Consider the following 13,746-nt stretch of genomic DNA (forward strand, 5'->3'; position numbering starts at 1 on the left):
GTACATTCGATATTTTATTTTTAAAATTTGAAAGTAGATTTATCTCATAAAGGGATTTTTCATAAACCTTTAATAACTCTTATCCACTCACCAAAAAAGTTATAAATGTGACTGTTTAGGTTGACCCATTGATAATAGCGTAACTGATAACGTTTACTAAGCTTAGCGTTTTAAATTGTTCTTCACTCCGTGAACATTAGACTTCAGGTGATAGTTCCGATGATTGAGGTTTTCTTTCAAATTGAAGACAGTTTCCATCAGAAATGTCTCTGAGATCTGTTTTTTTTATTTTGCAACAACAGTACTGATTAATGTTGAGCAATCGAAATGGCTAATGAAGTGAGAGCAAGAACACATTGCGCGGCGCTGGATCTGAAACGACCATTCTAGCTTCCCGAATACTGCAGTATCTTCCAGGTGGAAATCTTTACGGTTGAGAAAGTGGCCAAGTTAGCTAACAATGCAAAAATCGACATCAAGAAATCAATATATACGTCGATGGCTAATGTCTGTAGAAGCAGGGAGGCATTGGATGCAGCGGCTGCAAATATGATGGGTTCCAGGCCACAATAAATTTCGGGATAGTAAATAGTTGATGAAACTAGCAGAAGTGGCATACATTTGGCAACAGAAGCAGTCCAACAAATGGGAATATACAATAAAATTGTTTTGTCTTAAAGACATACAGGACCATCAAGATCAAGAGCCAAGAAGGAAAAACGCATGCTTTTTGCTCATACGGTCATGAAACTACTGCGGAACGAATGTTGGCCTAGCGACAGATCACAACTTACTGGCATCACATGCCGGAAAGGCATAAATAACGAAGATATATGCCGAAAAGGCAGGGAAGTAGCCAAGAGATAGACGCTGAAACAGCAACTATGCTTCTGTCGAGCATTATCTAAAATTCGTTTTGCATATCTAGGAGCTTCGAGCAATTCAAGGTCGTAGACGAGGTATGAAAACAAGATATTAGATCACTGTTAAGGCAAAAAGCGTTAATATCTTGATGTCGATTCATATCTACACTGAACTTCTATCTGGCATAACTAAGGATCAGTAGGTCTATGTATGTATGTCGTGACAGCCTATAAGTATAACTTAACCTAAAATACCTCATATTAAGCAATTATTATTCATTAATATATAAATAATTCTGTTTTTCAAGTATGTATATTTCCTTTCAAATCCCTATTCATTCCCAGCTTACTATTGAGATGGATATTCGAACTTTTATAAAACATAATGTGTTCTCTATGCTACGAATTACTTTTAAAAATTCCTTTAATTTAGGTTAATCCTTAGAATTTCTTGTATTTTCTTTTTGCTAAAGCATAATCAGGCTCTATTTTTCTCAGAACTCTCGTTAACTACTTTGACTGTGTCGAATCGCTTTCATTCTTCTTTTCACATCTACAATTCACTGAATTCCTAATCACACCAAAAATTGTATAGCCTGTAGTTCAATTTAAACTTCAACTACATTTACCGCGTCTTTAAAAATATCCAAATCCACCAAAAATAATTTGACTAATACCGTTACAAAAAGTAGGAAAATAATACCACTAGAATTTATTTACTTAAACAGTAGACTCGCATAATAAAAAGCAACAATAAAGACAAGAAACATCGATATACATAGGTTTAACTGCTCACAGTTCATATATACTATATATACTCTGATATACATATATCTGAGCGACTGAAAGAGCTTCGCGCACACAGATTCCTGTGTCACGCCATCAATGCTAACGAAGACATTTTTAGTGCGCTCATTTGCGTTTGCTGCGAACACGTTAGCAATTAATTCAATACTTAAATCTGAGGCGAAATGTGTAGCTGTCTGTCGGAGCGAGTGGGCGGAGGGAGTGACACGGTGGTGAACTGAGTAAAAACATGCAAAAAACAGCAACACAGAGCGGCAGCAGAAGACTCAAGCGTGAAGCTGAGTTCAAGCAAAAAGAAAGTATATGTATATAAAACATATATATGGATTTTCATATACCTAGTTAAAAGAGTCTCCGCATGTGTGCGCTTGTGTCACTAAATCTGTCGCAACGCATTAAAGCGCATATGTTAAATTACAAGCGAGCAGACACGCATTCCTTGCGCGTGACGTACATTAAATTAGACACTCTCACACAAGGAATCCATGCTTTCTGCTATACGTATATAATATACATATATGTGTGTATAATTATCTACAAATTCATACTAAAGTGCCACCACATGAAACCAGCAAATCTGCGCTCATTTTGTAATTGATTAAAGTGCTCGTTAGTAAGCGTGTAGTGAGATGCGGGTGGTTGAAGCCAATATTGCGGAGAAATCTCAGTATCTATGCAAACTATAGTCAAGATTGTGTGTGGCTAATGAACTCCATAAAATATGCTGTGCCTTGGTTTCGTATGCTGTCACATAAGGTGTTAACTGAAAGTGACCTATTACGGAGGCATGCCAAGGCGATGATGAAATCACTCGGTATGCCTGCTTGAAGTGGTAATTAATTTAGTATTTTTATTGCATACTTTGTGGCGTTAAAGCTAGCTTTATTGCATTATCGGAAGACTTTGGAATGTAACATTATTGCTAATACCAAACACATTTGTTTGGGAATTAATAGTTTGCTATTACTTCTAAATTATAAGAAAAAAAACAATAACATATTAGTAAATCTTAGTTACTGTCTTTTTGATAAAAATTTTTCGTTTTCAGAAAATATAGAATTACTAATTCTAGCGAATTTCGCAGCGGTTCGTAAAAGGCTAAACCACGCCCTAGGTGATGCTGACGCGTCATACCTAAGGCCATAGCTCAGTAGAATTACTAGTTATACTCTCGCAACAAAGTTGCTAAGGAGAGTATTATAGTTTTGTTCACATAACGGTTGTTTGTAAGTCCTAAAACTAAAAGAGTCGGATATAGGGTTATATACACCAAAGTGATCAGGGTGACGAGTAGAGTTGAAATCCGGATGTTTGTCTGTCCGTCCGTCCGTCCGTGCAAGCTGTAACTTGAGTAAAAATTGAGATATCATGATGGTACACGTATTTCCTGCCTCCATAAGAAGGTTAAGTTCGAAGATGGGCAAAATCGGCCCACTGCCACGCCCACAAAATGGCGAAAACCGAAAACCTATAAAGTGTCATAACTAAGCCATAAATAAAGTTATTAAAGTGAAATTTGGCACAAAGGATCGCATTAGGGAGGGCATATTTGGACGTAATTTGTTTAGAAAAGTGGGCGTGGCCCCGCCCACTACTAAGTTCTTTGTACATAACTCGGAAACTACTATAGCTATGTCAACCAAACTCTATAGAGTCATTTCCTTACAGTTCAAAAATGGAAGAAATCGGATAATAACCACGCCCACCTCCCATACAAAGGTTATGTTGAAAATCACTAAAATTGCGTAAACCGACTAACAAAAAACGTCAGAAACACTAAATTTTACGGAAGATATTGCAGAAGGAAGCTGCACCCAGGCTTTTTTTAAAAGTTGAAAATGGGCGTGGCGTCGCCCACTTATGGACCAAAAACCATATATCAGGAACTACTAATCTAATTAATTTAAAGCCAAATAAAAAATTATGTAAATGACGGATAATGAAATCTCGATTACCACTTTATTATGCGAGAGTATAAAATGTTCGGTGACACCCGAACTTAGCCCTTCCTTACTTGTTTAAGTGTCGTTTCGGACATTTTTTATGTGTCATGATGAGTCATTGTATTCACTAAATTTTACAATTTCATCATGGAAAGTTAAACGTTTGTAAATTATTTTTTTTTTTCTCAAAACAATCGTTCTCCACTTACAACTTTTTGTACGCTTTTGCAATTTTATAGTTGTGGAAAATTGCGAACGCACATTTTCTTATCATAATGTTTAAGTTCCGATAAGGCAAAGCATCGCTTGAAGTAAAGAAAATATTGCTGCCGTTCAGGCAAATGTTGCTGAAGACCGCAATTTGTCGATTCCAAAACGTTCTCAAGAATTGGTACTGTCTGAAACCACAATCTGGCGGACTTTGAGGAAGGACTTGGTCTTGCACCGTATAAAATTGTTCACACTCAAGAACTGATGTCATTGGACCCCGTCAACGTCGTGAATTTGCTGATTTTGCCTTGGCACAACTTGAAAACGATAACAATTTTTTTAGAAAATCATCTGCTCCGAATAGGCTCACTTTTATCTGAGTGGTGCAGTAAATAAACAAATCTGTCGATTTTGGTGCGAAGAAAATCCACAAATTATTCGAGAACAACTATTTCATTCACCGAAATTTACAGTTTAATGTGGTTTTTGGTTTGGTGGAATCATCGGTCCGCACTAAAGCTGGTGACACGGTTACTGATAATGGAGAGCGATGTAGATCGATGAGAACCAACTTTTTATGGCCGCAATTGGAAGTAGTTATGCTTGACAACATCTAATTCCAACAAGATGGAGCCCACTGCCACACAGCAAGTGCAACAACTGATTTATTGCGAGAAAAGTTTGGAGATTTGACTATTTTAAGAAATTGTGACATTGAATGGCCACCAAGCAGTTATTATTTAACACCAATGACTACTTCTTGTGGATTTATTTGAAGTCTTTGGTCTTTAGCAAGAAACCAGACTCTCTTCAAGCTTTAGAAGTCAATATATTGAACGTGCCATTCATGGCATACGACTTGATTTAGTACAAAAAGTACTCGAAAATTGGGTTCGTCAAATTCGTTCCTGGAAGAGAAGTCGCGGAGACCATTTGAATGATGTTATATTCAAATGAAAAAAATTACTCCATCAGTTTCGAGGTTTTGACCTGAAATTTTACACCTGTTATTATTTCACCAAGAATCTGCTCATTTGTTCGAAACGCCGATACAATAGTATACATATAGCTGCCATACAAACTGAGTGATGGGAATCAAGCCTCTGTATGAAAAACATTTCATTTCACCAGATATCTTCACGAAGTTTGGCATGGGTTATTGCCTAAGACAACAATGCAATATCCGAAGAAATTGTTCAAACCACCATAGCATGTAGCTGCTATGTATATACCCTGAACTATCGGAATCAAGTTCTTATAAGAGAACTTTTGTGTTTGTGAAGGGTGTTATGGCTTCGGTGTAACCGAAGTTAACTTTTTCTTGTTTCCAATAACATGAAGAAGAACTCTGTATAAAATAAATCTTTGTTTAAATAATTATGATATATTTTGTTTGACGATTTTAATGCCATAACCACAAATTTTACTTTATTATAAAGATGACGCTCTTTTTTCATCTGAGTGGCCCAGTTTCCGACCCCTTTTTTCAGCAATTCTGGTCGTATGTCAATACTAACTCGCTAAATATAATCTTCTCGTCTCGGGTTCATCTTCATAGGCAAGTGATTTCACGTAATCCTTCAGAAAACGTCTTCCGGGTTAAATCGCACATTCTCGGAGGCCACGCCACAGGCACATGAAGCGAAAGAATGCGTTTATCAAAAGTTTCCTTTAATAAATTGATAGTTTCGTTGGCTGTATAGCATATGGCGTCATTTTGTTGAAACCAGAGGGCTTCTACCTCCATATCCTCCCTTTCAGGCAAGAAAAGGCATTAATCAGAGCTCTATAGCTTGTCTCATTGGCTGTACATTACGGCCGGATTCTTTTAGAAAATGTATGGACCCTTAGAGCACACCAAACAGGGACTACTTGAGGATGTAACGACGTCTCAGCAATGGATTTTGGGTTATCAACACTACACATGCGACAGTTTTGTTTATTAATGTGCCTTTTGAGCCAAAAGTCAGCTTCTCGCTGTACCAAATTTTCTTGTGATAATCGGGAACAGTGCTCATCTTGTTTTAAACCCATTAAACGAACTTGCAACCCGCTTAATAGGCTTAAATTCTTGCAGAAATTTGATTTTGTGAGCTCGTAATGGGTTTACGTCCTATCGGAAAATCGTCCATAAAATGTAAGGGCACAGCTTGAGTTGTTGCGCGATTTGGTGGATGGACTCATTCAGCTTCCGAAACCTACTCGAATATTCTCACATATTCTTATTTATTCACTTATACAGGTAAGCCCTACTTTTTGGAATACTTTTTCTACCATTTCGTGGATTATCGATATTTAGTCGATAACAATCAGAAGATATAGTTCTTATTGTGCCTCTTAATAGCGTAAATATATTTTCAAGCAAAACACTACTATTCCAAAAAGCTCTGCCAAGTTCCAAAGCTCGATTTGCCTATCTTTACAACTCTAGCTATGCCTCTAATTATATATTTATCAATTCCAAAGCCTTAAATTAAAAAATATATGCACGTGCTTGCGACAATGGGCATTTAAGCGTGCTAATTGCATAAATTAATGACAGCCACATTTGCCTCAAGGGTGACAGAGTCGCCGAACTGCCACCCGCTACTGTGTTACCTCACACAAATTGACAAACTGTAACAAATTAACATAATCTTGTATAGCAAGCAAGCATTGTAGCTACACGTACCCCTCACAATGGTGAATATGAGCTACAAACACCTCATTTACATTTGTGTGTGAGGACAATAGTGTTTCTGTGGAATGAAATTTGCATGTATTTGACACACACATGCCACCAGTCGAGGGAATCTTGTGTCTAGTATGTCTAAACTTCCGCATATCTATTTTTTTTGCACTCATACATTCACACACACACAGCCACCCAAGCACATCCTTTGCGTCTAACTTCCTAAAAGATCCTGAGTATACATAATTTTTCACGCCTATATGGCTAGGAGCCACCACAGCAGTTAATTACACTTTTGTTCTTTGACGCTGATTTTGTGTAGCAATGATGCGGATGCGGTGACACACGACACCGCGTCGCACCACTCCAATGCACCCTTGTTGACGCTGTCAAAGTTCAACTGTTCGAGTGGTAAGCGTCACAAAACGCTTGTGTGCCGCCTTTATCTCTATCTTTGGCATTGCTTTGGTTTTGTTTGTGCGCTCACTCAACCTTTGGTTGTGTCAAATTGGTTGATTTCACACGTTTGATGTGCGACAAACTTCATGCCTTTGCAGTTCATGTCACGTATACGCCCCGGTCGCACGGGTTGCCCACTGCGGGCGTACGTGTGTCTGCAGCGCCTGCCATGCCCGGAAAATTTGCCGATTGCGACAGTTGCAACGTTATAAACTCACTTGATGCTCTAACTTGACATTGTCTCCTTTGCCACCCGCCCCTGACGTAGCAGGCAGCTGGCGCCAACACATTTGGCTATTAAATTAAGTTGTCGGAGTTGGTGTCATGCACAAGCGGTTTGGCTTTATGAAAGCTTAGATGTCATTGACTTGACAATAACCTCAACCCTTAATGCTTTCAAAAATGGATTGACTGGAAGCGTAGCATTGAGTTGTATACGGCAGAGGGTGAAGAGAATTGAAAATTAAATAATACTACTTCCAATACTTCTTTCTGCACCTTTGTATAACGCGTGTTCTATTACTACGTTACAGAACGTTTCGAAAGCAATGAATGAAAAATACTTCCTGAAAGTATAATTCTCCGTTTTTTTTTTAACTGAAGCTAGTAAAAGGTATACCATTTCTATTTTTTTTTTACATTTGAGGATCAAGATATTTGTAAAAATTCTAATCATGCAAGTTTTTTATTTCTGAAACCGAAACAAGAACTTTTTATAATGTTAAATTAGAGTTTTCACCAAATAATTCGAACTATCCCCATCTTTTAGTTCCTCAATTTGTTGCATACAGTAATTTACAGTGGTAATCAGTACTAGGTACTAGATAAAGATTAAGGAGCAATTGCTAGATACTATTTTTTAATTTGTCTCAGGCAAATACCTTCTATTAAGTATGGTCAATATAAATCGATATTTTATAAAGATCATGAATCGATATAAATCAACATATCGCCTTAAAGTGTTGATATAGACTATTCACTTTGAAAAAATATATAGATTTAAAAACAAAATTGCAAACCCATGATTTATATCGATTCAATAGCTCTGTAATATATCGATTTATATCGAATCAATACTTTGCTCTTTAATATATCGGTTCATATCGATTCAATACTTAGCTCGGTAATAAATCGATTTATGTGGTTGATGTTTTAAATTTGGTTTTAATTCCAACTTTAGATTGCATATATTTGTATATCTTCTCTCTTTCTGCCGAGAAAGTTATACTCTTCTATATTTGAGTTGAATATGTACAATGAACGCGCAGAGCAAAGTGCTTCTTCGCAGAATACTTCATCAGTTTAAGTTACTGAGGGAGTTCAGTATTAACTTCTGTTTCTGGTTTGCAAATAACTTTTGAAGTTATTGAAAACTAAGTATTAATTTTACACTTAATTTTAATTAGAGATAACTATTGTAATAGATAGCCGAAGGCCCTAGTAGCCAGTGCTTAATCTCTGTGTATTAATTATTAATAATTACTTCTTATTTAAATAAAAGTAAAAAAAAACTTTTGAATTTTAACAGATGCCGTACTATGCACTCTGAGTCGATACCTTCTGCAGTGTTTCATACCAGATGCTTACAGCATATTCATAGATGCACGATTGTTTCTCTGGTGCTTTGTTCTAGAGTCTAGACTCAAAGGAAATTTAGTCAGCGAAATCCATGATAGAGTTTACTATAGGGAGTTGCAATGTGCCCACCATTTACTTCAAAGCTTATCATCAGCATGCTTTGAGCAAGCACTAATACTGGTGAGGTCTTAAGGTGTTTTGAAAATAATTAGAAGAATTATAGAGTACCTCTTATGCTTAATAAAGTATGTTTTTCTTTGAATACAGAAATTTTGGTCTGTTTTCAATAGCCGAAACAATCTTGTTGTAGATGTCTACATAGAATTATTTCAGTATTTTATTTTCGAATGTGTACTACACGAAAGTAGCTTTTTGGTAACACTTTGACCAAGTTTGAAGCACCTTTCGCTACTTTAGTCATTCAGCAGTATTGTCGGTATCAAAATAAATCGCCTTGTGGTAAGCTCAAGCCATTTGAACGCTGCAGGTAAATTTACTTCGTCTTGAGTATTTTTAGTGACAGAAAAGATATAAAAATGTAAACTTTTAAACAGAAAGCAAGCTCATAACCTTTATCTAAACTATATTTGATTAAAAAGGTGTATAATCAATAAGAAAATCAAACTATGTAACAGTTACTTATAACTTCCTAAGATACTTCATAAGTTCCTGTTTTTATCCCATACCTCGAAATCTTATAGTATCGAACTAAAAGTAGTGAGAAAAGAGCGAGCTGAACAGGAACGCTTTGATAAAGATGGGTCCAAACTAGAAAATCGAGTTGAAAGTGGTGTCTTTTCACACAACTCAGATACCAAAGTCGCCTTTCGTGTACCAGACTACTGTAGCATCTACCAAGGTGATATCACAGCAATTAAAGTGAGCTTCTTTGCTCCATATTCGAACATAAAATATGCTTACAACAAGGAATATATTTATGTTAACAAATAATCAAGAGGCTTTGAAGTCATTAACGTATCTTAGGATTTCATCAGAGGTAGTGAAAAAATGCTCCACCGGCCTACCTACCTCACTACTGGGAATATTTAAAGAGGCCTACCAGCTCTTAGTTGTGTATATGGAAGCGAAAACTGTTGTAAATACTTGGACTTTGATAAAAGAATGTTTGATAGTAAACTATAATAACAATAATAATTAAAAAGAACATATGTATGTATAGATATACTTGTATGTGTATTATCTACAATTAGCACTAACGTATTCTTTAAACAGCTCATATTCATTTAGTTTTATTATTATTGCCCAACTTTTTAAAAACATCTTGCTTCAGTGATTCCCTTCACCTGGCAACATCAATTCATTAAGACCTAAAGAGTCTTCTTGCCGCCCGTTTTCCACTTGCACTTCCATGCAACAACGAAGTTTCGCCCATAACAGCTGCTGTCATGGTCATAACAAGAAGTTGCCAAAACACTTTGCCTTATTGCCACAAACAATAACTCGCCAAGACAATTGTCACTCAGCGCATTCGAGGCATTAAAATGATTATCTTTTCGCTGTTAAAACATGGCTGATAACAATCACATGCACACGCTTGTAGATATCATACGTAAATATACATGTGTATGTTTGTTGGTATGCCTAAATGTGCAGTTAAGAAGTTGTTATGCAAGACGCTGGCCATTAAAACTTTCAAGTTTAGCTGCTCATTCTGGTGGACACTTGGGACGTCGAGCAAATCGAGTGGATTGAAAATAGCAGTACTTGTCTCTATCCCCTTGTACACGCGATAACAATAAAATCCAACTTTGTCCAGCAGTCACCTAACTACGGTTAGTTTTGTACTTGTATTTTTGTTTAGGGATATCTTGTGTTATTTTTAACTTCGTAGGAAGTTGTCACAGTCGTGGCTGAATGCGGAAATGTAAAATTGTACTTTTAGCATGGAAAAAGTACACAATAAAAACCTCTCCTATTTCGGCTGTTTCAAGGTTTTTTCTTTCTTCCAAGACAGTCATCAATAAACACAAAAACAAACAAGAACGTTAGCTTCGACTGCACTGGCGCTTTACAGGGTTTGTCCGAAAAGTAATAAGGCTGAGTCGATTAAAAAAATAAATTATTGTTCCAATTCTTTAAAAACTTTCAAAATAGGCTCCTTCTGCGTCGATGCAACGCTGAGATTCCTCGCTTGAGAGCCGAGGTGCATGCTGCTTGGATCTTCTCTGATCAGGCTTTTCAGGCAATGAAACAAAAAAAGACCGGGGGCCACGTCTGGGCTGTAGGACGTCTGCGGAAGCGTTGCGATGCCGTCCTTGGTTAGGTAGCTGTTCTCAGGAAAGGTAGTGTGAGCCGGGACGTTGTCGTGGTGCAACTTCCAAGCGACTGCGATGTCTTGTCGGACCTGATTGACCCTTCGTTTGAGTCTCTTGAGGACTTCCACGTAAAACTTGTCGTTGACGGTTTGTCCAGAAGGAACAAATACATAGTGGACGATGCCTTTGATGTCAAAAAAAAAAATGAGCATCGTTTTCACTTTGGATTTACTCACTCTTCCCTTTTTTGGGCGAGAAGACGCCAGCATGCCACTCGGAAGATTGCCTCCTTATCTCGGAGTCTGTGATTACACAGTATTCAAAAATTGTGATTACAATATTAAAATTTGGGGGTCACTTCCATATGATCATATCAAACGTCTCTGTCGCAGATTTGCCGAGTTTCACACAGAATTTAATCGCGTACCTCTGCTCTGCGCACACGCTCCGAAGTACAGTCGCGGTGGAAGAAAATCAGTCCTATTACTTTCCGAACAAACACTGTATGTACATATATGTATATAATTTGGTACACATTCTGAGAGCCTCTTTTTGGATGTAATGAGAATACATCTGTTTTTCCTCTTCCTTTTTCCCGGTTTTGGACACTGACATCTTTGTGAAGAGTGTAGTTTTTAAGCCCACTGCTATTACATTCCTTTTTCGATCTATCTTGTTATGAATTCTTCAATGAAATTTTAGTGCTGTTTTGATATGAAATATCATAGAGAATTCGCTTTCGGTTTGATTGACTATGTAGTGAATTCCAAGTGGTGACAATCCGATAGCAGGGCAGCGATATTAGCTTTGGTTTGGATACCTGGCAAGAGATGGTTTAAGGAAACTGCAAGATTGATGAGCTCGCTAAGGCGAGTAATTCAGTGTCAATAACTACGGAATGGTAAGTGGTAATAGCTCCATTTTGGTACATCACTGGACTGTTGCTCCTCAGACCAGCTCAGCGCACGTTGGTCAACTACTTACAGCTGTACAATCGCAAGGTCCTTTTGACCAGGATAAATCGTATAAGGTCCAGTGGTCCTAAGTGGACACTGTTCGATTGGGTTTGAACATTTTACCCGATTTCAGTTGCATCAACTACTTGGAAAAAGTTAAGAATCGTCTCAACTCTTCATTCTCGAAAGTCACGTCTTTGCTAGATCAAAACAAAAACAACTTGGATCTCATGCCTTTAAACATGCTGCAGCATAATAACGGAGCTAGAAATAAAACTTCTAAGCAGATTTGTAATCGGCTTAGGGCGTTTTACCGATAGCTAGATCAAAGTAGAGAAGTTTTTAATATGGCTTCACAGAGTCCAAATCTGATCCCCCAGCCACGTCAAGGGATCAGCTCTCTAATCAACCCTAACCCAAACTAACCTTAATCACAAACTCTTATTCATTATTATTTATTTTTTTGCTAAATTTTACTAAAATCTGTTTGCAATTTCTTATCTTTACAGATCTGCTCATCGAAATGCTGGGCGTATTGGCCAGCTACAGCATCACAGTGAAAGAGCTCAAACTACTCTTCGGCACGATGAAAGCGGTGAATGCCAAATGGCCACGTCACTCCGCCAAATTGTTGAACGTGTTGCGTCAAATGCCACATCGCAATGGACCCGATGTGTTTTTCAGTTTTCCAGGTCGCAAAGGATCGGTGAGTTAATCCAAAGAAAATGAGCACAAAATCTCATCAATCTATCTAAATTGTAGAAGTGTTGTTGTAAAAAAGCAACTAAGCATTTTCGCATTAAATTTTAAATCCCTAGCAGTGTCGTGTAATCCTTAGCAATGCTGGAGGACAAAGCGTAGGTCAATCACTGACTACACCAAATAAAATGCCATTGTCAATTACTTTACCTCCAACCAACAACACTGCCTCTGAGCACGTGGTCCAGCCCTAGCGGTCTTACTGCAGCCTAATCTTTTATTTACTAGCGAATAACTCACAGTTTGTATTTCTACAAATTCACTGCGTTTTACTTTGAAGAAGCTCAAGGCTTCGCCGCTTTATGCTGCTGTGGCGCAATTTCCCGTTATGCCACGTAATGCCATGTTGCATTATTAATGTGAATGTGTGTTTGTGTGGCAGTGTCTTCCCTTTAATGTACATTTCTAATGGCTGCAGGTTGTTGTGCCACCGTTGGCAGCCGCCTAAGCAACTCTGTGCTTCACTCACGCCAAAGCCGAAGCTGGTGGCAACTTTTACGCAGATTTTTCTATTTGCAACAACAAAACAACGTACATACATACTGTGCTTTAGTCCATTTGCTGCATCGCCTTTTTATTACATCATCATGTGGCGAAATGTTTACTTTGCCGTTGCCATTTCATTTTTATTCGCCACTTTATGGGCGAAGATTCGCGCACAAATCGAATTCCAAATGCGCCGTGAGCGTTGTGTGCCTGGATTTTTGTATTTTTCGTATTTTTATATGCAAGTTAGACAACCGGTTGTTAGGTATGGGTATGTGTGAGTGCATGTGTATGTGTGTTGATTGCTCGAGTCAATAAAGGGTGACCATAAAACGTGTGCAACGGGCCGTGTAGGCGTTGGTACTTTGTTTCTGTTTAATTGCATGCATAAAAATGGACGCGCCAGGCAGGGCAAATGTGTGAGAAAAAATTCACTAACGGCATTCTCTTCGTAGTTTAATACTTACTAATTGCATGCAGAGTGATTTGCTTTGTGCGGCCTACAGTAAATATTTACGTCTACGATCAGCAGGGGTATATCATTATATATGGACATCAATTTTATTACTCCAGCTCTTTTTTCAAGAGCAATAAATCCCGCAAAAATATGTATATAAAATAAATATCTCTATATAGATCGATATATATTTGTGTCAAAAGTTCTACATATAAGATTTCAAAAATGTAGATATTGCACGAGAACATTTCAAGCAACCAGAAACGATTTGATCAACAAAA

At 37.6% G+C, this 13,746-nt stretch overlaps 1 protein-coding gene across 6 annotated transcripts in view; it reads left to right on the top strand.

The window, feature by feature from the left end:
* LOC120774162 (neurobeachin) overlaps positions 1 to 13,746 on the top strand; it is a 713,474-nt gene that overhangs the window by 609,068 nt on the left and 90,660 nt on the right. For all 6 annotated transcript variants that reach the window (XM_040103580.1, XM_040103581.1, XM_040103583.1 and 3 more), the window contains exon 5: positions 12,273 to 12,469. In XM_040103580.1, the coding sequence (XP_039959514.1) occupies positions 12,273 to 12,469 (197 nt within the window). The remainder of the gene's footprint in view (positions 1 to 12,272; positions 12,470 to 13,746) is intronic.

This window comes from Bactrocera tryoni, chromosome 4, assembly GCF_016617805.1.
Source record: "Bactrocera tryoni isolate S06 chromosome 4, CSIRO_BtryS06_freeze2, whole genome shotgun sequence".
Taxonomy (NCBI): domain Eukaryota; kingdom Metazoa; phylum Arthropoda; class Insecta; order Diptera; family Tephritidae; genus Bactrocera; species Bactrocera tryoni.